The sequence below is a fragment of the Schistocerca serialis genome, chromosome 9, assembly GCF_023864345.2.
Source record: "Schistocerca serialis cubense isolate TAMUIC-IGC-003099 chromosome 9, iqSchSeri2.2, whole genome shotgun sequence".
Classification (NCBI taxonomy): domain Eukaryota; kingdom Metazoa; phylum Arthropoda; class Insecta; order Orthoptera; family Acrididae; genus Schistocerca; species Schistocerca serialis.
Genome location: NC_064646.1, coordinates 328,924,577 through 328,951,496, shown reverse-complemented (window position 1 = coordinate 328,951,496; position 26,920 = coordinate 328,924,577). Strand labels below are relative to the sequence as shown.

The following is a 26,920-nucleotide window of genomic DNA, read 5'->3' as shown; positions in this document are numbered from 1 at the left end:
AGAAGATGAGTTCCAGTAATGTTACCATCAATGGCAGAAGTGCTGGAAAAAGTGTGTGCTATCAGAAGGGAACTACTTTGAAGGAGACAACACTAAACTTGACTAAAACGGTAAGCAACATTTTTTTTTCACATCAGTCTCATTACTTTATTGTCGCACCTCGTATTTGGACATTTTGCTGCTGTCCCTTCACTGGTGCTGCCTTCTGTCGTCAATTTCTGGAATTATTTTGAAAGAAACATTAGAAAACGAACAGCTGCTGCCATGAATGGCTGAGGCAGTATGATTGCATTGATATAATTTCGCACATGTATCCATTAGTTTTCACAGTTTGCTATAATTCTGCTACAAATACATCGTGTTTGTGGAGTGAGCAAGAAGTTTTGGTTGCTTGAGAGAAGAAATTGCCCAATAACTCATATTGTACTACTTCTTCAGAAGGATAATTATGCTTTCTGTCATCATTATTTTAAAATTTGTAATTTATCAAAGAACTAAAGTAAATATGAAAAATAAATCTTGAAGCTTGGTTTGTTTTTAGTATGTATTTCTCTTGAAGTTGCATCAATTACATATGCTCCAGTAAAGCTTTAAATAGAGGCATAAATGGCTGCTTTCCTTGTAGGTCCGATATTCTTCAACGTGGCCAATATCCGAAGTTTTAAATTATGTAACAAGTAGTGAGCCTGCAAAAGATAGTAATTCTGATACATTCCATGTGTGGACTATATCTGTCATACATAACATGTAACTTTCTCCCTCTCTTTGCTGCTTAAAAGCTTAGTTCACATAACTGCCATAGGTAATTACTCATCAGACAAACTATAGCTTCAGTTTGTTTTCATTTTTTGTGTGTTTATTTAAAAACTTTGATTTTGTCACGGACACAGTCTTTTTCGTTGCAGTGATTTGTAGAACTGCTATGAGCACTCACTTATATTTTTAATGATAATCTTTCCTTCTTATTAATTTAATAATTAACTGTACAGATGCATCAAGTAACAGCATTCCCTTTGTTTTGGAATTGATTTTAAGATTTGTATTCTATGCACATTGAGATTTTATTTACACTCTTCGGAAATATTTGATAACAACTCTAACTCATCTACAACTACATCAGACACTGCGAGTCACTTAATGGTATGTGGCGGATGGTACTTCTGGTACCACTAACTGTAACCCTTCCACTCATGAACAGTGTGTGGGAAGAATGATTGATGCCAAGCCACCATATAAGACTCTTAATTTCTCAAATTTTCACTTCGTGGTCACCACGTGAGATGTATGAGAGAGGAAGTAAAATTTTGTCCAACTCTTCCTGGAAAGTGCTTTCTTTAAATTGCTGTAGTAAGTCTCTGTGATGACAATGCCTCTCTTGTAACATCTGCCAATGCAGTTTGTTAAGCATCTCTGTGACGCTCTCCCACTAAATAAATTATTCTGCGATGAAACGTGCCACTGTTTGTTGGATCTTGGACCCTCTCTCTCTCTCTCTCTCTCTCTCTCTCTCTCTCTCCCTCTCTCCCTCTCTCCCTCCCTCCCTCCCCTCTACCCCTCTCCTCTACCCTCTCTCTCCCCTGCCCCCACCCTCCTTTCAGTCGTGCCTGATAACCATCCCAGCTAGATGAAATGAACAATACTCAAGGATCAGTTGAAAAAGCACCCAGTATACCACTTCGTTTGAGAATGAGTTACATTTCCTTAAGATTCTGCCTATGAATCTGTCTGGCATCTGCTTTTTGTACTATTTGCTTTACTGTGGATAATTACTCCTAAATATTTTGTGGTAGATACTGTTTCCAGCAGTTTACTATCAATAGGGTCATTGTACAGTAGTGGCATTCTTTTCCTGTGTATGCTCAATATGTTACATTTATTTACGTTATGGGTAAAGTACCAGAGCCTGAACCAATCATCAGTCCTCTGCAGGTCATTCTGTAAATTGATTCTGTCTTCAGCTATTGCTCCTTTGTTATAAACAACCACATCATCTGCGAGCATCTGTTGCTTTCTACTAGATCATTGATATACATTGTAAACAGTGATGGTCCTATTGCACTTCTTTGATGTACTCCGAAAATTTCCTTTACGTCTGTCACTCCTAAGAGTGACTTGTCGAGTTTTGTCCGTAAGGAAGTCATGAAAGCATTAACCAGCCGTACGGGACGTTGTCTACAATGCTATGGACCTCCTGGAGGAACAGACCAAGTTGAGTTTTGCAAGATCTTTGTTTGTGGAATCTATATTGACTTTTATGGAGGAGATTTTAGTTCTCCAAAAGTTATAATTCTTGAGCACGAAAAATGTTCCCTGATTTAACAACAAACTGACGTCAACATACAGGTCCATAGTTGTGTGCATTTGTCCTATGGCCCTTCTTGAAAATGGGAATGACCTGTGCTTTTCTCCAGTCATTAGGTACCCTTCATTGCTGCAGGATCTACAATAAATTGCTGCTACAAGGGGACCAAGTTCTTTCACATGGTCATTGTTGACTTATCTCATCTGGTCCTGATGCCTTTCCACTACTAATCACTTGTAGTTGCCTTTCTATTCCGTGATCGGTTATCTCAGTATCTGCCATTTTGACATTTGTGCGATGGTTGAAAGGAGGACTGTGTTATTATCTTCTGTGGTGAAATCTTTTTGGAAGACCAAATTCAATGTCTTGGCCTTCTCTCTGTTATCTTCCGTTTTAGTGCCAGTATGGTCTCTGAGTGAATGAACAGAGGATTTCAAATTGCTTACTGATTTTACATAAGACCTAAACCATTTAGGGTTTTTACTCAGATTGCTTGACAACATTTTACTTACCAGATCATTGAATGCTTATGTCATTGCTCTCCTTATACTTATTTTCTTCTTTATGTCATACGAAGAACTCTTTTTAATGACCTAGAAAATAGCATTTACATACTTTTTCCACATGGAAATGTGAAATAGGTACACTGTTTCATTATTACAAGGTTAAAGCAACATTAGTCTAACACATTATTAACAAGGCCATTTTCCCGTCATCTAAGCATTATGGCTTGGTGATTGTTGAAGAGGACATCTCTCATATGATATACACTGGTTGGCAGCTGTAGTTTACTGTATGTTGGGAGTTTGGACTCAGCTTGCCAACCTGTTCTGCAAACTGCACAATTGTCTTGGAAGAGCAGTATTACTATATACTTATTAGCTAACACAAAACAGAATACAATTCCTTCATCTCAATGCAAGATTACTTGTTTACAAGCAATTCAGGACAACATTTGATTTTGCTCTTTACAACTTATGCACGAAATTAATGACAACTTTAACAATGTGCAAGTTTGGTCCCTTTAAATAGCATCTCAGTTGATGAGACAGATCTAAATCTTTCCATCAAGACTGTGAATTCTTTTCTAATAAGTGAGCTATGGTTGTTATTACCATAAATGCAACTCGAAAGAAACCATTTATATTTTTAACCAAATCACCTAGAGTCTTGCACACTAAAAAATCAAATGAAAACTTGAAGGAATGCCAGTGACCAGTCAGCTTTGTTGTGATTTCATGAGAATAACTGTTAGTGACTGCTGTTACACATTTGCACTTGGCAATACAATTATTATCTGGAAACACTATGCTAGGTGTTTCTTTTATTATAATTATTCAGTGTAGCAGCCATGCTTTAAATTTCAGTTAATTATTGCACTCGCTACTACATGTGTGTTACTGCAGCTTCATGAGTTATGTAGTGCCAGAATCTCATTTACAGATCGTCCAGAATGTCAGTGTCAAACCCTCCTCCACACCTCTGCTGCCACTGTTATCAGCGATATTAAAGGGGACAGAAAACAAAGTTTAGTTGTAAAGAACAAAACCTATTCTCAGAGTTAGTCATCCATGCCGTTATTGTACTTTTTTTTTCTTCATGGATGTAATTCAAAGCTCTTATTTTCCTTCTTTATTTTACTCACATATAATGAAAGACTTTTTTAATTCAGGGACGTTTATTGTAAATATGTGAATTCATTGCATTTCATATCTCATGCATTGTATCTGTTTGATTATATTTGTTGCAAAGTTTTTTTTATTCATTCTTTTTCAGTTATGGACCATGATCCATCAATGTATGATGAAATGAGATTCAATGACATGGGTTTCCTCCAAACTACTATATACACAGTCATTGGTGAGTAGTAAATTGTTATGTTTATAGTACCATACGTTCCTAAATATAAGTCACACTTTTTCTGTAAATATTCGCCTGCAAAATATTAGGTACAGCTTATTTGTGCTACCTTGGAAATGTTGATATTTTGCACATCATAGAAACTTCATCGGTAGAGCTTGCTTCTTAGTTCAGACTGGAGCAGTAGTATTGCTAGTGTTTGAAAATTAATCATTGTTGTTGTGATTCGGCCTCTTTATCAATATGCATGTTATTAAGCATAATTTATTTTCAGTGAAATCGCAGAAAATAATAGTACCTAACTGTCCTGTAAATATAAAAATAAGAGATTTCCAGTGGTGGATAGCTTGTGGTCAATACAGAACGCAGAAAGATTGTTGAATAATTCATATGTCTGTGACTTCGAACATCATTTGTAGTTTCGACTCGGAAACACTTGGATAGAAACTATGTTCTGAGTGTCCTCATATGCTCTCAGCTTGTTCACTGAAAATACAATAGTCAAGTGAATGGTTATCATCTTTAATTGATGTTACATTTGTGTATTGACTATTGTCGGGCCCACAGTTCTGTTACTCTGCACAGTAGGATAGGCAGAGTTTTCCTTTAATTAAGGTGTAAAATTTAATCTTCACCAATAAGTGAACTGTAAAGTGATAGAAAGTAAGTCATTAAGAAGAACTCAAAACAACAAAGACTGACTGTGATATTAGCACTTGCTGAAGCATAGAACTTTCTCCAAAGAAAATTTCCTCTAAGCATTTGTGATTTGTTGCCAAGAAAAAGACAACAGAATTAATTTTGGTCTGGTGTACTTCTCAGTAAGAGAGCTAAGCTTGTGTTGGATGTGTGTAAAGGTCACCACGCACTTGACATAAATAATAAAGGAGCTGCATATACTTGGAGGTGAGACTTCATAACTGAAGGCCCTTGATGCCATTGCATGTAAGCCATTTAAAAACTGTCTCCAAAAAAACTATTCCTTGACTTTCAGAAAAGATGGAAATGAGCATTTGGCATCATTGGCCGGGAGGCCCCTTGCGGAGCAGGTTCGGCCGCCTTTTAGAAGAGTGTGAGGCACTCATCCATCTGCCAAAATTAAACCTTATTTACGACAGTGTTTTCACGGTGCACAATATCACCAGATTCTGTAATTAAACGGTTCATGAAGTGCTGTGTGTCCTGTGCCCTGGTTGATAGGAAGGACAACCTGTTTTGGGATAAAAATGATGAAAATACTGATAGTGATGTAACAATACTAGTAGTTAACAGTAATGTCAGGGTAGACTGGACTGGAAGGCTGGTATGATTTATCTACATCAGATCATAAAGGAATATGATTAAAGAGTGACAATATATTGAACAGTTTTTGTAAATAGGTAATGTGAGAAATTTTTCTCTACTGCTTTCCTCTGATATTACTCTCTCCCTTTCCCCTCTTGAAAATGAAGGTTTGCTGGTGCAATGTTTAATTAGATGCAGCTTATATTCAGGCCAGTCCAATATATGCTGTGTACCTGCTGCATGGGATTTTTGGAGTGCACTTGGAAGCTTGTAATTAAAAAAAAAGGATTGTTTATTGGCAGATGGGAATAGCACAACACTTCAACAGGGTGTATATGCCCCAAGACAACTGGGAAACCTGGGAAAAACTGAGAATTTTTTCATCCTGGAGAAATCATGTAAGAACCTGGGAATTTTTTAGAATTCTGGGAATTTTACATTGATTTAGTTTTCATTTAATTTTTTGTAATTTTGACTGGTACTCTAACAAAGAATTTTACTTTAGCCCAGTACTGCTGAAAAATGCTGCACCAATAAAATATAAACAAGAGAATAACATTGAAATACAACTTTAGTTGCAAAGAAAATGAGCCATTTGCAACAACAAAACACAGTGCGCACACAAGCGTCTGCCAACACCAAAGAGTGTCAAAGACTATGCAATACTTCATAACAAAAAACTGCTTTTGATGGAGGCCCCCCAAGATTGTGGGCCTCGAATCGATGTGCGTGCTGTCACAAGTGTTTACATTTCTAACAGGTCATGGGAAGATCTTGCGAATGGTGGTTTGAGAAGCTTTCCTTTGTAAGTAAATTTTCTTTTTTGCAAGATGAATTATGTGTAAGAATGTGTGATGAATTTTGTAAATCACATAGCATTAGACTCTCATTCAAAAGTTAACACTGAGGACCAGCCACTTAGAATAATTTTGGGCCCAGGAGACCAGCCATTTATGCCATTATTTAAAATTTCACTGACCCATTTGGGTTTGCTATATCTTAACAGGTAGCACATGCTAAAAGAAAAAGACTAAGCTTCAGAGTTAATTTTTCCAATTTTAGTTGTTTCATTGATCACAAATTATACAATAGTGATGATAAAAAGTATAATTATCCTTCCAAAAATGTGTGAAGTGAGTTCTTGAGCTATTTTCCACATGACAGACTTTTTTATGGAAGAGTTGAAATGCTCGAGGGAACATGTATTCAGCCAGGTAACCTATGAAATGTTAGATGCTAAACAGTGAAATTTATAATCGTGCTTGTCAGAAATATTTAGCTGCTGCAACTGAAGCAAACCCTCAGGGAAGGGGAGGGGAAGCAGCAGAAATTTTTTTATGACCAATATTATATGTGACAGCCTAGTTTTTCTTGTAGCTATACTGTATGTATATTAATCTAAACCATCAACTTTTCCATTTTGTGTGTTCGCTCTACGTAACAGTGATGTTGCTATTGCCTGACTACATCATGTATCCTATGCTCTGAATATCTGCTGAGCAAGAGCACATAAATGAGCTATCATTGAGTGACAGAAGCGCATTGTGATCTCAAACTCTGTGCTTCAGAAGCTATCGTGCTGTATTTGGTGGAATTTGTGTTTATAGTTTCGTAATACAGAAATATGCAGTGTAAATGTTGCCATGCATCAAAGATCTGTTTAAAACACATTGTTTTTTGCTTGGTTTAATTTCCTAAACTGCCATGAAGTCCCATGTCTGTGTACAAACCTTCACCATTCAAGGGATTGCAAAGTCTTACAGCTGCCAGGGAAAGTGTAGTGTCACTTAACATGGAAAATATGTATGTTCATTAGGGGAACGGTGTATTTTCACCCAGTGAAAAGTGTATTTTCACCCAGTGAAAAGTGTATTTTCACCCAGTGAAAACTGTATTTTAACCCAGTTAAAAGTGTATTTTAACCCAGTAAAAAGTGTATTTTAATGCAGTCAGAAGTATATTTTTAACAAGTAAATCGAAGGAAATCTGAGAGTTTTTTCCTTGTATGCTTATACATCCTGTTCAGGGGCATTTTTAATTTCCTTGGAGTATATAAATGACAGAATTTCATACTGAAGTGACCAGTTTAGTATATACAGAAAAATGCACATGTCATAGTTACTGAAAAATAGATCAGTTGTAAACTTTGTACACGGACTTTCCTTTGTGTGTGTGTGTGTGTGTGTGTGTGGGGGGGGGGGGGGGGGGGGACACATTGATGAAGTGTTGAAGTGTTGTCTTGGTGAAGTGTTGTCTTAATATTCTCCCGATATTTACTGTACAGCTAGGTTAAATAGAAACTGATTTTAAATATTAATTTTTAAAGAAAATTTTCCAGTCCAAATAAAATGTTACTTATCTTTTGTTTTAAAAATATAATGTAACTGGATAGATAAAAAAAATCTATTCACCAAGCGGCAGCAGAAGAAAACACATTTAAACGATGTGGAAATGCCTCCTCCTTCTGGCAGAAGGGATAAAGGGAAAGAAAGAGGGATGAAGGGAAAAAACTGGCAAGGTTTAGGAAATGGGGAGAGTTATGGAAGAGTCACCCAGAACACTGGGTCAAGGGAGACTTATTAGGTTATTAGGTAGGATGAGAAGTAAAGACTGACTGTTAGTGCCTGCAAGGGATGAGATTTGAAAACCAGAAAGCTTAAAAGTGGAAGACAGGGTAATAAGCCAGACAGAGATTACTGAAAAAACATTATGCATGAATCAGTAATAGCAGAAAGCTGAGTCTATTATGCATGTTAGATAGGTAAGGAGGGTGGGGTTTGGGGTTGGGATGAGGAAAACTAGACAGGTCAGAAAGTAGAGGATGCAGAATAATAAAAGGGTATTGAAGAAAAGGAATAGTTACTGAAAATAAATTCTGTGACCACAGAGACCATCCTATTCCAAAGCCCATGCTACTTTCCTTCATGTAAACCTCATTCTGACGAAGGTCAACTACCACTTCTCTTCACATTAACTCTACAAACAAACAACAGTACTTACATTTTGTCAGTTGTGGTCCTTTCCATGTCAGATGTTCTCTCCCTTAGAGCCTTTGCATTTGAGACAAACATGTTTGTTCAGGTGCAGACTTCAGAGCAATACATCACCATCCTCACCTCATCCTTCACTGGACGTAATTATCCCACCAGCATATTCAAAAGCAGACTTCATGGGCCACCACATCCAATCCTAGTACTGCTGATCCCTCAAAAAAAAAAAAAAAAAAAAAAAAAAAAAAAAAAAAAAAAAAAAAAAAAAACCTTAGGGGTACACCTATTGTCACTCAATACTATCCTGCTCTTGAATATTAATCAGCTACTTCAACAAGGCTCTGACTCCCCAAAATCATGCCCTGAAATGAGGTCACATGTTTGCACACTCCACCTGGAATAGCTTTTGTTCCCCCACTGCCTTTTTCCTTTTCAATCTCCGGCTGCAGTATTCTGGTCAGACCCTATGTTCCTCCAGCACACATTTCTCTACCCGATGGCTCCTATCCCTATTACTGTCCACATTGTAAGACTTGTCTGATGCAACCTCCTGCCATCTCATGTACCAGCCCTGTAACTGGCAAAACATATACTATCAAGGGAGAGCCACCTGTGAAACAACTCATTGTATAGCAGTTGTTATGTTAACACTGTTAGGCCTTCTATATTGGTATAATTACCACGTAGTTATCAGTTAGGATGAATGGGAAACACACAGTGTCCTATTGAGAGCATGCACTACAAAATGACATTTGTGATCTTGGTGCCTGTTTCACCACATGTACCATCTCAACTATCTCTTCTGATTTCAATTTCTCAGAAATCCACAGAAAGGAATTGGCTTTACTGCATATGACTCATTCTCGCCACCCCTCTGAACTAAATTTACATTAATTTTTGTGGTTGTAGTTTTATTTTTTTCCTGCTCCCCTTTTATTGTTCTATATCTTCTATTTTTTGAGCTTCTCTTTTTTCCCCACCCCCACACCCATTACCTGTCTTATCATTTATAATGTACGTAGGTTTCCATTTTTATTGAGTCTTGGATCATGATATTTCAGTATTCTATCTTGCTTATTATCATATCTTCCACCTTTAAATTCATATCCAAGTCTAGTCAACAATATCAGACTCTCCCTCTCATCCTGTCTGGTAAGCCTCCCCTGACTGGGTGTTGTGAGGGAGTTTTCTCTAACAGTCCCTATTCCCTAAACTTCACCAGTCTTTTTCCTTCATCCCTTTTCCTTCAACATTTCTGCCAGGAGAAGGAACCACTGGCTCTGAAAGTTTGTGCATTTCCATATCCTTTATGTTTGTTTTTTCCTTCTTCTGAATAGTGAGTAAATTTGTTTAAATATCCAGTTATATTTTCAGACATTGATTATTTTGTTGATATTTATCTTTTATTTTGATTGTTTACAGGTTGTGCAACAGCTTTCATGTTCATCGTGAGTATCCTGGTGATAGCCATCTGTCGCGTGCATATGAAGCGATCGCTCCTTTCCCGGTGCCCCGCGGGGTCCAGGCTAGGAGGTGGTTTCCCACCTCCTCCTCTCCGTGGTGTGGGACATCCACATCATCATGTCCCCCTGTATGACTTGGATGTCTTCTTGAATCGGTCTCCTTATTCTACAGCTGATGTCTCATCACCTGGTCCAGGATCTCTCTTAGTAACATACAATATTAACAATGGTATTCAGTTTGTAGGGCGACCTGTGGATCCACCTCCCTATAGTGAAGTGGTAGCATCACCTCCACGAGAAGGTCCTCCACCTCCTTATGCATCTCGTGAAAGCCTTGCAAGAACTATTGCTGCTGTGCCAGTAACTGAAGATGATGATGATGTGGAGATTGCCGATGAGGCTGACTTACTGTTGGCTAATACTGCTGCAACAGGACCCACCCCTTTGATACACCAAAGTGGCAGTACTTTGCAGGTTACTATTGTACATCCTCCAGCTCCTGCATCCTGTGTCACAACATCAGACAGTTCGGAAGAAAGTGAAAGTTCATATTTACAAGGAACAGCAGCTGCGACAGAGGAATTCCGGCCACTGCTAGATGCTCCAACATCCCCAACTTCGAAGGTACCCGATTTCTCTTCAGCGGATTCTCCTCCTGGTCCCGGCTGCCTGAGGGAGAGTTTCATTGGCTTAAGGGACAATGTTTCATTGGGAGAGGCTATTGCTGCACCTGATGCCAAAATGAGCCAGGCTCTTAGAATAAGAGAAGAATTCTTGAACGGTAGTAACACAACAGTGTCAGTTGCTCATGCACAGTGCAGTGGTGGAAATGAAATTACTGCTGTTACTGTTGGTTCAAACCATTGAAGTGTTTAATGTGGACATTTTTTTCTGTGAATTTGCTTGCTACTTAGAGAAATCCTATGGTTCCCTGTGCCAGAGCCAGCCATTTGCATTGAAAGATTGTGTACAAAGTTCAATTTTCTATTTTTATGAGAGACACTGGTAGTGCGGCATGTCTGGAGTCATTGTCTCACATTAATTGTATGTAGCATGTGGTACATTGCTCATTATTTGCTACCATAATGTCACACATTGTGGTGCAGATCAGAATCAGCACATCCTTCATCAAATGAATAACCTGTGTAACTTCTTGTATCTTCTGCATACTTAAAGCTTGCATCTAACAGTAGTGTCACTTTTACAGCGTGTAGCGAATAAAACTGACATCTGTGATGCCTTCCTTTTTAATGACTTTTGACAAGATTTAGTGTAAAAACAGTGCACTTTAAATCTTCACTTTCAAGATTTTCTCACAGTAGTCATGTTTCTGGTCAAGATTGAGTCAGCTCAACTTAGTTCTGGCAACTGAGAAATTTATATGTAATGATCTGTTTAACAATCGTCTTTCACAATTATATATTTTATTATTATTTGTAGTTTTATGAGTACTTGTATCATGACATCCTGTAAAGGAAATGAAATTTTCACAGGACAAAAAAGTTTTTTTATCACAAACAAATGTTCAAATGTTGGGCTTAATAGTGAGTCACTGTATTTTCATGAGTAAATTATGATATGAGACTGTAAATTATGTTGTTGTTAATGAGAGAAGTAAGTGAAGTTTAGTGCTCATGTTATGAGTAGTCAGTCAATATGTAAAGGCAGTTTCCATGACAGTAAGGTGCCTACTGTTTCATTGGTCTCCTACACTTGGATCAATGCTTATGCACTGTTTTTATACAATTTGTTGAGTACAGTATTTGTGAACTCCTACTTAGTTTTCCTGTTAATATAAAAGACTTGTTTGCAGTTCTGTTGTACAAGTTTCCATTTTCTGCTGTGTTCTATGAATAAGGAAAGAAAGGTATGCTGTGTGATGGAAACTTGAACTTTGGTACTGTATTGTAATCATGCAGTTGATTTTTGAATATCTGTACAGCACTCTTATCATTGCCTTGTTGTGTAGTCATTCCAACTACTTGTATTTACCACCCTTTCACATGTTTGTTATTGATCTGAAAATGGGAGTTGTGTCAGATTTACAAAACACTCAGATTTTTTCAAATGTCAATTTCTATGACTCAAAGAAAAATTCCCCCCCCCCCTCCCCCCAGCAACACTTTACTGTTTTTTCTGTTATTCATTTTTTACTGAATATCAATCTAAAGTTGTTGTATTTGGTATGTATGAAGTAGCTGTTTTATACACAGTATCGCATTTTCAAGAAGTGGTACAAGTTATTTATCTTTAACATATAGTGTAAACTTAAAAAACTGTAATTGTTATAACATTTATTCCATTACAATGAGGTCAAGTGTTGAGAACTTTAATTCTCTATCTTGTTGAGCATATGCCTCCTATGGATGCTTTCCTAGATGTAGGATGTTGATAAAATGATTTTTGAAATATTGAAATCAAGGATACAAATAATAAACTTTCCGTAACTGGAACTTTTGTAGTTAGGGGCCCCAAAGTTACAGACTATTTAATATGTTTTGAAATCAAGTTCCTAGATAGTGTAACTGTTAAACCATAAGTACTGTTTCTTGTAAAGAAACTCATTGTGAAGAAGTCAGCATTTGCCTTCCATACCACTGTCACCAACATTACCACCACCACCATCACCACCACAAGTTAACGGAAAGGTATAAATTTGGGTGTTAGCATAAGAGGACCTGACGACTGTTTGCAAATTAGTCTGCTAATACTGTATCAAAACACTATGAACAAATGTTAATGTGTATAAATGTGATGGAACATCTGAACTATTGGAAACAGTAATAATACCATGGACAGGCTAATTGCCTCAGAACTGAGAGATTGTAAGTTTTATTGGGAATGATGAATCTGAAGCAAGAATTAATAAACAAGAAGGAGGATAACATTAATCGTTACTGAATGGTATGTCGTAGCAGATGAGTTGTGGAAACAAAAATTTGCTTAATGTTTGTATATTGCAACACAAATCTCGCAATTCAGTTGCTGTGTCACTTTCTGTCTTGCCCTTAACTGATAGAACAACTTTTAATGCACAGTTTCAGTCTTTGGTAAACCATTTGGCACACACAAAATTGGGTGTGGTAGTTGCTACATTCAAAATGACAAAAACAGGTCCACCTTTCTTGTCTGTTTACTCGCTAAAATGTTGCTTTTGTGTTCATTAGTGGGAAGCTGAGCCCTTAATGTACTGCTGATAGCTACATTTTTACTAAATATATAATGTCCTGTCCAGATTTTCATCCATTACATGAAGCTGAGGTGGATTTTTACAAGATGCAAAAGTGACAGTAGTGTCATGAATCTAATTCTTGTTTCACTTACCACATTTTAAATAGAAATTTCTGCAAGTTTATACTGGAGAGTTTTACAGTGGAACAGCTGTCACACAGGTAGATCATTATATATGGCAGTTTGGTAAAATATCTGATAAAAGTACATGTTAGTATTCAACGAGGCAATAGGCGTGTACAAAATTTTCCACCAAGTAATGTGTTAAATAGTTTGACTGAGATAGGTTTCTTATATCTTTATACATCTCTGAAGTGTCACAAAACTATGAATCTCAGCCTTGTAATTAAGCAATAATAACCTGAAAGGTATTAATGAATATTCTGTTTCATTGTAGACAGTTACGTTGAACGCTAAACAGAATTTGTTTATTAGGATTTGACTGCTGTACTCGTTAAAAAAGAGAAGTTAAGTTTGTGTGTTTCTTGCTCTCATTCCATTGCTTAACCGTTTCTTTGTGTTCCATGTCAACATGTATAAGTGCAGGATTAACATTATATTATACTTTCTGGTGCAAAATGCGGGCATTACAAAGAATACAGAATGGGAAGATGGAGCAGTACTTACTGCATGGAAATTTATGCAGGGACATTAATAATATGTGTTTTACTGAATAAATGTTACAAATAGCTTAAAAGTTTTTCACTGTCTCAGGGAACCACTGAAGGCCAATCTGACTCTACTTAACAAAATTGAACAACTTGGTGTTACTTTGTTATGTATTTCCTAAACTATGATATAGCTGTATTGTCAAATTGTGAATATTTTTGAGAAAGATGTATTTTTCCTTTGTTCCTGACACACAGATGAGGTGGCTGAGGCAACTTAGCAGTGTATGCACATTTTAATTTCCTTTTGTAAATTCTTTGTAAAGCACTCTATGAATTTTAAGCTGATTAGTATTCAAAAATAAGTTTCTGTGATGGTGCTGTCAGGAGCATATTATAAATTGGTTGCATAGATTTTGTCATTCTATTTGATTGGAGGGTAAGCTGTGGAATGTTAACGAAAATAACCAAGCTGAATCAGTGCAGATGTCATTGATGGTTGATGCACTATGAGTAAAGGAAGTGTGAAAACAATCACACATAAAATACACAGTGTTAGGATTACAGTTTTATTTTATGTGTTTTATGTAAGCCCAATTTATTTCTGTACCAGAATGTACTTAGCACACAAATGAATCATCCCGGTGATATTAAGGTAGCTGAAATGTACCTGCTTACCATTGTATATACTGTTACTCCCTTCACAGGAGCAAAAGTGTTAATAGAAGGGGTGGAAATATTATGAAGATATAAAAGGAAAACTGATCAGAAAGAGCTAATACCTCTTGATAACTTCAGGAAGTCTGTGAAGATAGTACATTATCTAGACTACTAAGTAATGTTTTCTGTATTGTTTTCTCTTAAGCTCCGCAGTGAATATTTTTTTGAATGATGGGTAGGTATTTCTTGTTTATTAAGCATTGTCTGTAAAACTCATTGTATGTATGTGTAAAAATTAATGGTACTTTTATTTAAGCCAGTTCACCCACATGCAAGAACTCAAGAAAAATGTCAAATTTTGCTTGCAAATTGAGGGGAACAGGTGTTGTGTTTCTTAGGAAATAAAGAAGGCAGCTGCATTTATTATGTTTTTGTGGTGAAATAATGGAACAGAAAATGGAAGCTTTTCATGCCTGATATATTGTAAAGGTATGATACAAGACATGTGGTACATTGTTGAGAGTATTCACTTCACCACAAAAGGAAAAAAATGGAATTTCTTGTAAATGCATAGTTCCTCTTTTGTGGAACGGTCACATCCTGTGTGAAGAACAATGTAGCAGATCTTCTTTATGTGACTTCCTGGGTACAGAGAAACAAAGAGGGGTCACACATCTGTTTCACTAGTAGACAATACATGTAGGTGCTAATATTTCCACGTTTATATGAAGTTAAATTTATACAACAAATTATTCAAAACAAAGTTGAACATTTTAACTATGTTATTCTAAATAATAGAACTGTGAAACCGGAAAGTTTTACCTGTTAATAATGTGAATATTTAAAGCTTTATAAAATATAAGTGACCTGTAAAAATGTATATAATTACAGCCTGTTAAAAGTTAACAGCTGTCTTTTATAAATGTATTTTATTAAGTACTTGAATAAGCCTATACAGCTTGTAATTAATTGTTGTGTAAGTTCCTGCCAGTTTATCAGAAGTGTTAAATACACTAAAATTACTCAGATTGTACCTGCTTTACTTCAGAGAAGTGACTGCTTTATTTTTGAGTTCATTTTTTTAGTATCACAAGGTTTTAACCTTATCATTTTTCTTCTTTTTCTGAGTGCTTTAAGTTTATTAAAAGTTTGATGTATTGTGTGGTTGCTGCTGACACTAAACATTGTATATTTTGAGTATCCTCTCATTTTTAGCTTTTGTTTAATTCTTAGAAAATACTTGCGGAAAAGTAAGTCCTCTTCAGCGTTCTGTTGGCAGATGAAGTGTAGGAACTCAGTGAATCATCAAAGAGGGTTGTCAGCTACACACATTGTGTTGTTCGCTGGTAACACTGTTATAAAATACAGTGTTTGTATTGTAATTTGTCTTAGTCATCAGACAACTGTATATCATTATGCCTCCTGGTAACAAGTACATGAATGACTTTCCAATAACATCTGCAGTTTCCTTAAGTAAAAAATGATTAATTTTTTTTATTCATTTAATATTTGGAAGGGAAGCTCTCCCAACTCAGTCTTTGAAATATTTACAAGCATTATTAAACAGAATCAGGTCACTTTTCTGTGAAATGCACGTGCAGTAGTTCATCACTTTTTCTTTAATACATATCATTGAGATTTAAAATTGTAATGTATTAGGCAAAAAGATTTACTGAAAGCTTGATTTGTAAATATCTCAATTTTTAACGATCATCATTAATGCCTTAAAACGATTTACAGAACTTTAGAAAAGCTATAGAATACTTTATTCTAACTAGAAATAGTGTGTTTATGCGCACATGAATGGGTCTGGTATGTGGTAAGATGGTTTATGTTACCATGGAGTTTATTTTTCCCTGAAATGCTAATATTTAAAATGTTATACAATGAAATATTGGAATGCTATCTAAAATTATTTTTATTCTGAATAAAAGTGAACTATAGGATGCATTTATACAGTAATTGCCAATACTTTGTTGTGTGCGGAAGTGGAGGCATGAGGATTATCATTTGCATTGACATTGCCTTATTGTATTGACCATGCTTGAAAAGCATTTTTGGTGAACGTTTGTGTTCTAATCAACGAATATTGCAGCATTGTTTATACAATATATGCAAAGAAAAAGAGAAACAATCTACTTGTACTGTCCATGTTGTTATGTCTATATAGTTTAATGTGATGTTAATAGAGATCACACATTACACTAGAAATTTTTATTCACTTGTAAATATGATCCTTTCTTTGAAATATATATTTTTCCTTTAATACAGTGATGTTTCATAATCTACCTTACTCCTTATGTATATTGTGGATATACTTCTCACTGAGTAAAATGAAGTGTGGTTTAATGATTGAAGAACAGTTATTGCTTTGTCGAGTAATGAAATACTCCCTCTCCCCCCTCCCCCCTTCTCTCTCTCTCTCTCTCTCTCTCTCTCTCTCTCTCTCTCTCTCTCTCCCTCCCTCTCCCCCCCCCCTCCCCCTCCCCCCTCTCTCTCTAATAAAATAAATTACTTATTTTACTATGTAAAAATTATGTGGGACAAAAAGATAAGTAAAACTGATATCATATTTAAAAAAAACAAAAAAAAAAAAAAAATACCACACACTGTGCAGTTTAAATTCAAGTAATAAAATTAAGTCTGAATTGGCACTAAAATAGTTAAGAGAGAAACCAGGGAATCCTTTAAGGAGCCTGACAATTTTGTTTTTCAATAAATCATCTAAATAATAAATGATTGCCAGGTAGCCAATGCATTTAATAATCATATCCTTGAAGTATCTCAGAAGACTGACATGGCAGCTGAAGGGATAGATAAATAAAATACAGGGTGATTCAAAAAGAATACCACAACTTTAAAAATGTGTATTTAATAAAAGAAACATAATATAACCTTCTGTTGTACATCATTACAAAGAGTATTTAAAAAGGTTTTTTTCACTCAAAAACAAGTTCAGCGATGTTCAATATGGCCCCCTCCAGACACACGAGCAATATCAACCAGATACTTCAACTCGTTCCACACTCTCTGTAGCATATCAGGCGTAACAGTTTGGATAGCTGCTGTTATTTCTCGTTTCAAATCATCAATGGTGGCTGGGAGAGGTGGCCGAAACATCATATCCTTAACATACCCCCATAAGAAAAAATCGCAGGGGGTAAGATCAGGGCTTCTTGGAGGCCAGTGATGAAGTGCTCTGTCACGGGCTGCCTGGTGGCCGATCCATCGCCTCGGGTAGTTGACATTCAGGTACTAACCTTTTTCGTAGGACTCTCCATACAGTTGATTGTGGAATTTGCAGCTCTCTGCTAGCTCTGCGAGTCGATTTTCCTGGGCTGCGAACAAATGCTTTCTGGATGCGTGCTACATTTTCATCTCTCGTTCTCGGCCGTCCAGAACTTTTCTCTTTGCACAAACACCCATTCTCTGTAAACTGTTTATACCAACGTTTAATACACCACCTATCAGGAGGTTTAACACCATACTTCGTTCGAAATGCACGCTGAACAACTGTCGTCGATTCACTTCTGCCGTACTCAATAACACAAAAAGCTTTCTGTTGAGCGGTCGCCATCTTAGCATCAACTGACGCTGACGCCTAGTCAACAGCGCCTCAAGCGAACAAATGTACAACTAAATGAAACTTTATAGCTCCCTTAATTCGCCGACAGATAGTGCTTAGCTCTGCCTTTTGTCGTTGCAGAGTTTTAAATTCCTAAAGTTGTGGTAATCTTTTTGAATCACCCTGTATATGTGAGGAGTGTTGCGCCATACATGCAGGCAAATTACATTTAACTGAAAGAGTTGAAAACAAACAAGTCTCGAGGTCTGTATGGCATCCCAATTCAATTTTACGGAGAGTACTCTATTGAATTGGCCCCTTATTTAGCTTTCATCTGTCATGAATTTCTTCCCGGTGCAAAGTCCCAAGCAACTGTAAAAAAAGCTTAGATAAGTCCTATATAGTTGAATGGTAAAAGAACACACCCACAGAACTACATATTAATACCTTAATGTTGGATTACAGCAGAGTTCTCGAACATACTCTCAGTTCAAATATAGTAAATTTCCTTGTGATGGAAAAACTTCTGTCCACAAATCAGCTCGTTTTTAGAGAGCATCGCTCGTGCGAAATTCAGCTTGCCCTTTTCTCACATGATATTTTGTGAACCATGGATGAAGGACAAGAGGCAGATGCCATATTCCTTGGTTTCTGGAAAGTGTTCGACATGGTATCCCACTGAAGTCTGTTAACAAAGGCATGAGCATACAAAATAGGTTCCTAAATGTGCGAGTGACTCAAAGACCCTAAGTAACAGACCCCAGTGTGTTGTTGTCAACTGACTGTTCATCAGAGAGAAGGGTATGATCAGGAATGTGCCAGGGAAGTGTGATAGAACTGCTCTCATTCTGTAATATACATAACTAATAGGACTGAAAGTGTGAGCAGCAGTCTGCAGCTGTTTGCTGATGCAGTGTTTTATGGGAAGGTGGTGTCATTGAGTGATTGCAGGAAGATACAACATGATTTAGACAAAATTTCTAGTTGGTGTAGTGAATGAAAGCTTGTTCCAAAATTAGCGATTCGGAGGCAGGTTATAGATTTTTCACTGATAGGTTTGATCAACAAACGAGTATTATGGAGATCGTTCATGAACTCAAGTGGAAATCCCTGGAGGAAAGATGATGTTCTTTTTGCAGAACACTGTTGAGAAAATCTTTGAGAACCGACGTTCAAAGTAGACAGCAGTACGATTCTACTGGTGCCATCCTTCATTTCGTCTAAGCACGACGAAGATAGATGAGAGAAATTAGGGCTCATACAGAGGCATATAGACAGTTGTTCTTCCCTCCATTTGCGAATGGGACAGGAAAGAAAATTACTTTTGATGGTATGAAGTACTCTACACCATTACCTAATGGTGCTTTAAGGATTATATAAGTAGATGTAGATGGAAGGCAGAGAGCTGCTGTGAACAGTTCAGTGATAGGGTTGTTCTCACCAGAATCTACAGCAAATCCAATGCCAACAACAATAATTCAGGTATATGTGTTGATGTCAGAAGCAGATGATGACAGGATATTGGACAGGTGGTTCATTATCTAGGGGGAGATGGCAATCTAATAGTCATGGTACACAGGAATGCAATTGTGGGGGAAGAAATGGAAGACAGGGCTACAGGAGAACATGGGCTTGGTAGCGGTAATGATAGAGGAAAAAGACTTAATTGAATTGTGCAGTAAATTTAAGTTAGTAATAGTGAATATATTGCTGAAAAATCACAAGAGGAGGACTGATAGAGTGATTCTTGCAAGAGACCTGGAGACATGGGAAGATTCCTGGTGGCTCACATTATGAGCAGCCAGAGGTTCCTAAATAGGATACTGGATCGTAAGGCATCCCTGGGAGCAGATACACAGTGAGATTGCAATTTAGTAATGATGAAGAGTAAACTGAAGTTTAAGAGAATTGTGTGGAAGAATCAATGTGGAAAGAAGTGAGACACAAGTACTGTGGAATGTTGAAATACATTTGAAGATCAGTGAGGCCATAGGTACTGCGATAATGTATACTGCAGTAGAGAGTTCAGTGGAAGAGGGGCAGACATCCCTAGAAAGAAGAAAGTACAAAAATATTCAGGAAAGACAGGAGTACAGCAATATAAGTCACTTAAGGTTGAAATAAAGAGGAAGTGCAGAGAAGCCAAGGTGGAGGGACTCCAAAAAAGTGTGAATAAATTTGAAAAGAAATGGTCATCGAAAGGACTGATTCAGCGTACAGAAAAACTAAAACATCCTACGGTGGAATTAAAAGCAAGAGCATCAACATCAAGAGTGCAATGGGAATTCCACTGTTAAATGCGGAGGAGAAAGTGGATAGGTGGAGAGTGTACTTTGAAGTTCCTTATGAGGGGAGGATTTGCCCAATGAGAGAGAAGGTGAAATGGGAGTCGATATGGGGGATCCACTATTATAGTCAAAGTTTAACAGAGCTCTGGATGATTTATGATTGTGGCAGAAGGGACAGATAACATTCCTTCAGAATTTCTAAAATTGCGGGAGGGGGTATGAGTAATCTATGAGATTAGAAACATTAATCAGACTTTGGAAAAATAGCATCCACACAGTCTTGAAAACAGCAAGGGCATAGTCATTTTAATGTCTCATGCATTCATGTTGCTGTTGGGAATAATGTATGGAAGAATGTGGAGAAGAAAATCTAAGAGCAGTTAGATGATGATCATTTGGCTTTAGGAAAGGCAAAGTTACAAAAGTCAGCTCTTACTTGGTAACGGAAGCAAGGCTGAAGAAAATTAAGACACTGTCATAGGATCCGTCCACCTATAAAAAGCTTTCGACAATTTAAAATGGTGCAAGATGCTAGAAATTCTCAGGAAAATAAGTGTTAGCTATAGTGAAAGATTGGTAATATACTGTACAATATGTGCAAGAACCAAGAGGGATCAATAAAAATTGAAGCCCAAGAACAATGTGCTCGGACCGGAAAGCGTGGAAGACAGGGATGAGTCTTTTACTTCTACTATTCAATCTATACATTGAAGAAGAAATGATGCAAATGAAAGAGTGAGGTTTAAGTTTGAGTGAAAGGATTTCAGTGATGACATTGTAATTCTCAATGAATGTGAAGAAGAGTTACATGCTGACGTCACAAGTAGAAGGTACAGGTGGTTCCCGATCTAAAGGGTGATGGTAATCAAATAGTCGTGGTACACAGGAATGCAGTCGTCTTCCCTCCAGGGATTCCCACCTGAGTTCATGAAGCATCTCCTTAAAATACTCGTGTGTTGATCAGACCTAACGGTGAAAAATCTAGTAGCCCATCTCCGAATTGCTTCAGTTCATCCTTTAATCCAACCTTGTGGGATCCAAAACTCTTTAGCAGTACCCAAGAATGGGTCACACTAGTGTTCTATGTCCGGTCTCCTTAAGAGATGGACCACACTTCCCTAAAATTCTCCTAATAAACTGAAGTAGAGCATTCACCTACCTTACTACAATCCTTACATGCTTGTTCCATTTCATATTGCTGTGCATTATTACACGTAGATATTTGAATGGAATGAACATGTAATGAGTACAGAATATGGACTGAGAGAAAAAAAAAGATGTAAATGATGTGTAGTAGCAGAAATGAGATTAGTGATAAACTTAACACCAAAATCAGAGACCACGAAGTAACTAATTATAGCACACGCATTTGCAAGTATTGCATTTTACTGAAGAGAGGTGGAACTAAAAAAAATGCAGTTTTCAGAGTTTAAAAATTACTAGATATGAAAGGAGCTCAGGAAGCCATTGCTTTACTGTGCTACTTCATAACATGTGTTACTCTGTAGAATTAATTTAAAAACAGAAAACAGTGTTTACTCCATGATGGCTATTTGTTTGGTAGATATTGACTGCATTGTTGTAATTTATGAGGTACAATGATTTTTATATGTTCTAAAGTGTCTGAAAGACTCATCATCTTCAGAGTCTGTTAAAATTGTATGTTGAGGAGCACTCCCTTTCATTTTCATGTAAAAAATAAAAAGAAATCTTGACCTGTTCATTCTCTTTGACTTAATGCTTGAATAATGAATTGGGATTGTGATCTCATGGTCAACCTGTTTCACTACTACTTTAAAGAGACCATGTTCAAAAACAGCCATTGCTGAGATTTTCAATGAAAAACATTCTATAGCAGTTTGATAATATCAGTTGCAATGGGCTATCCACTGTCTGCCAATATGCTTTTCTGTGTTGAAGACTTAATAGAGGCTGGAGGTATCACCTTGGAAAAAGCATACATTTTAGTCAGGTATTAAGACATAATGAGACAAAGTAGGAAATCTCTAGGCTCAATGGAAGTGTTGACATTAGTTGAGTTGGAGACAAATAAAGTACAATGACAGTTAGTATGCCAGCATAATTTGTCTTACTGCATAATAGAAGAGCAAGAATAGTATATGTAATAGAAAGCAGTGACCCAATAGGGTGACTAGAGCCAGTCAGTTCAGACTCAGTAATAAGCTTATAGAAGCCGTGTTGCATCCTCGCAGCCACAAGGAGCGGAGTGGCGAAAGCCAGTGATGGACATCTGATGCAGTGAGCTTACAAGTCCCCACTGTGCTTGTGCATCTTGGAGGACTAGCTGACACTTGTTACAGTGCCATTTGTTTCTTGAGGACATTCTGTGAATGTTAGTAGATGGTAAAATGTAACAACCTGTTGTAGCTACCAGAAACAGATGCTTAACGTTTCTCGAAGTTTGTGTTGAGGTGTAGATCCCTTCCTGCCGTTTATCTCCACCTGAAAGAGAGCTTGGGCACTTCGATGATAAAATCTTCTAGGATGATCAGTTGAGTGTTGGCATCTTGTTGCATCATTTCAATGAGTTTCGTACCCATCATCTTCATGCAAAGTGAGCTTTTCATACTGTCAACACATCAGGTCAATCAAATGTAGTAAATGATGTGGTCAACACACAAATGTACTTGATAGCTTGTTTATTTGAAGCAAAAAGTTGACGCTGACAGTGAACTAAACTCGAACATTACTGACTCAAAACTAACTTTGATCGGCTGTTGCCACTGTTGCTTATATGGCTTTTAACAATCGAAATATGAAAGCATTCTTTGTTTTAAACAGAAATATTGAAGTTTACAATTAATAATTGATTGGTTCTCTAAAACAAGTTACAGAATTTAGTTTTACAATTCGTTACAATCTTTCTAAGAAAATAAACATGTTGAAATATTACTGTTATCGTTGCCAAATTACATGAAATACCTTTTTACAATAATGTTTGATTTAGAAATCTTAATAACTTTTTAAATACAGGTTTGATTTCGATGCTGACATGAATCCTGCGTGTTTACACTTAGCTGAGGATGAATTACAATCAGGTTCTATGTACGAATTTTATAAGTAGAGGTTATAACATTTGTTTATATTTGATGTACAGATTTTTGGACAACAGCTATATTACATCTCATTTTTATCATATTACGTCAGCTGCTGTGGCTGAGCAGTTGTAGGTGCTTCAGTAGGGAACCACGCTGGTGCTATTGTCGCAGGTTTGAATCCAGCCTCGGGCATGGATGTGTGTGATGTCCATAGGTTAGTTAGGTTTAAGTAGTTCTAAGCTAGGGGACTGATGACCTCAGATGTTAAGTCCCATTGTGCTTAGAGCCATTTGAACCATTCATATTACATCATGCATTCCAGGTAATCTAATTACATCCCTATATTGAATTTATAATGTTACATGCATACAGGTGTTTGCACCACTTCGTGTAAACTTGTAAGATAGTATCGGGTACTTTGATATTTTCAGAATAACAGCTTTCCTTAAAATGCATCCGATTCTGCAACATTACAACTGGCCATACATTCTGTTGGTTAGATACAGGGTAACCAGGGTAGTTCCAGCTGGGATAATTTCGAATTACCAGGTGTTTAATTTTGTTAAGAATAGACATTATTTCATGTAATCTGACTGAGGTGCCCAAGCCAATGTTATATGCTTTGCTACATTTACATCAATACTCTGCAAACCACCATGATGTGCACGGCAGAGGTTACATCTCATCATACTAGTTATTAGGGTTTCTTCCGATTCCAGTCACATATGAAGTGCGGGAAGAATGATTGTTTGAATGCCTCTGTGCATGCAATAATTATTCTAATCTTATTCCATCAATCCTTATGTGAGTGATACATAAGAGATGGTAGTATATCATTTAAAGCTGATTCTTGAAATCTTTTTAATAGGCTTTCTTGGGATAGTTTATGTCTATTTTCAAGAGTCTTCCAGTTCAGTTCTTTCAGTGGCAATTTATGCAGCCCGTCTCTGTATATGTTCAGTATCCCCTGTCAGTCCTCCTTAGTATGGATCCCACACACTTGAGCAATATCCTAGAACAGGTCACACAAGTGACTCGTAAGCAATCTCCTTTGTAGACAGATTGCACATCCTCATTATTATACCAATAAACTGAAGTCCACCACGTGCTTTATCCATGACTGAGTGTGTCGTTTCATTCCATTTAATATCCCTACAAAGTATTACACCCAGGTATTTGTATGAGTTGGCTGATTCCAACAGTGACTCATTGATATTATAGTCATAGGATACTACATTTATTCATTCTTTGAAGTGAACAATTTTACATTTCTGAGCATTTAAAGCAAGTTGACTATCTCTGCATCACTTTGAAATCTTATCAAGACCTGACCGAATATTTATGCAGCTTCTTTCAGATAGTACTTTGTTACAGATAACTGCACCATCTGCAAAAAGCCTGCTTTTACTCTTAATATTGTCTGCAAGATCATTAATATAGAGCATGAACAGCAAGTGTCCCAACAAATTTCCATGGCGCACACCAAAAGCTACTTCTGCATCTGACTATGACTCTCCATCCAAGACAACATGTTGCAACCTTCCTGCCAAAAAGTCCTCAGTTCAGTAACAAATTTCACTTCATACCTCATATGACCATACTTTTGACAATAAGCGTAGGTGTGGTACTGAGTCAAATCCTTTTCAGAAATCATTTACTGCAGCTACCTGCTTACCTTGATCCAAAGCTTTCAATATGTTGTGAGAGAAGTGCGAGTTGGGTTTCACATGATTGATGCTTTTGGAATCCATGTTATTCTGCGTTGAGGTCATTCTGTTCAAGGTACCTTATTACGTTTGAGCTCAGAATATGTTCTAAGATTCTACAACAAATTGACATCAGGGATATTGGACAGTAGATTTGTGAATCACTTCTACTACCATTCTTGTAGACAGATGTGACATGCTTTCTTCCAAGAACTGGGCACAGTTTTTTGTTCAAAGGATCTATGACAGATTATAGTTAGAAGAGAGGCTAACTCAGCCAAAAATTCAGTATAGAATCTATTACGATTTCACTGGGGCCTGGAGCTTTGCACAGTTTTAATGATTTCAGTTATTTCTCAGCACCACTGGCCCTAATACTTATTTCATTCATCTTTTCAGTGGGACGAGGATTAAATTGTGGCATTTTTCCTGGGTTTTTCTTTGTAAAGGAACATTTGAAAACAGAGTTATGAATTTCAGCTTTTGCTTTTCTACCCTCAATTTCAGTTCCTGACTCATTCAGTAGGGAATGGACATTAACTTTTGTCCCACTAACAGCTTTCACATACAGCCAGAATTTCTTTGGGTTCTGTGAAGGATCACTTGAAAATATTCTGCTACAGTAGGCGTTGAAGGCATCACTCATTGCTCTCTTGATAGGCAAAAACATTTCCATAATCATCTCTCTGTCTTTAGTCCTAGACTCTGTTTTACAACTGTGGTGAGCATCTGTAAGACCTTCAGTACACTTACATTCAAATTATTTGACTTGTCGCTCTAACGAAGTAGGCGAGTGTCAGCAATATGTCTCGTGGTCTTATCGTGGCGTGTTTATCTTCTACCGTTAGGTCAGACAATAGAACTGCCCTTGCACGCTTAGTGTAGCAGATTGAAGGTGACAAAAAAAAATTGACAATCTGAAGTTCCTTTGGTATTGGTACGTTAATCTTATTCTCACATATATCTCTGATACTTGACAAAAGTGTCTATACATTTATTTTCATGGCTATGTACAGGAATATGATAATTTTATTAGGCGCAGACTGCTACTTGACTATAGACTGGTACAGACTAATGCAGACTGACTAATCGGAGGTCTGTACACTCGTTATAATACCTCGCGCGTTCATGTATCACTGCGTGAGAGTGATCCGCGAGGAGAAAAGGTTCTACGTTAGCAGCAATCTCGTTGGCTGTGTTACATATTAATACGCGGATCGGCAGAAGCAGAATTTGGTCTGTCTCTATGGCAGCGCCATCTCGTAGTGCGGAGACGGACGAGTGCTGCGCCTGCGCTGTTGTGCTTATTGGGGCGCGCTCTAGTGGGAAAGTTGTGTACGCGCTGATTACGCGGAACTATGTACACAAAAACAACTATTATGCAGTCATCTCTGTTTCTTTAGAGGTTTCTTTACAGTGACTGTATACCAAGGAGGTTCCTTCCAATTATGAGCTGCTCTACTGGCTACATATCTATCCAGTGTATGGTCAATTATTCTTTTAAATTTGAGCCAGAGTTTCTTTACATGCTCATGCCCTGTGCTAAAAGATTCAGGTTCCTCTTTGAGATATGACACTACTGATTTTTTGTATAGTTTACTGAACATATATTTATTTTTGCTTGTTTTAGTTGCCCTTTGTACTTTGGTAATCACTGTTGCTGCAACTACATAATGGTCACTGATACCAGTTTTGATGTGGACATCCGCAAAGATGTCAGGTCTATTAGTTCTCATTAGATCAATATATTTCTATCATGGGTGGGGTTCTAACTATCTGTTCGAGGTAGTTTTCAAAGGAGTCATTTAGTAAAGTTTCACAGTATGTCTTATCATGGCTACTACTAAGAAACTGCAGTTTTCCCATTAATTGTTGGATGATTATAGTATCCACCGGTTATTACT

The 26,920-nt window shown here is 37.1% G+C and overlaps 1 protein-coding gene across 1 annotated transcript in view; it reads left to right on the top strand.

Annotated features, from left to right (window-relative positions):
• Positions 1 to 11,923, top strand: part of LOC126419892 (uncharacterized) — a 79,984-nt gene extending 68,061 nt beyond the window's left edge. The window contains exons 6-7 of the mRNA XM_050087156.1: positions 4,079 to 4,162; positions 9,859 to 11,923. Of these exons, the coding sequence (XP_049943113.1) occupies positions 4,079 to 4,162; positions 9,859 to 10,766 (992 nt within the window). The 3' untranslated portion in view covers positions 10,767 to 11,923. The remainder of the gene's footprint in view (positions 1 to 4,078; positions 4,163 to 9,858) is intronic.
• The last annotated feature ends 14,997 nt before the right edge of the window (positions 11,924 to 26,920 follow it).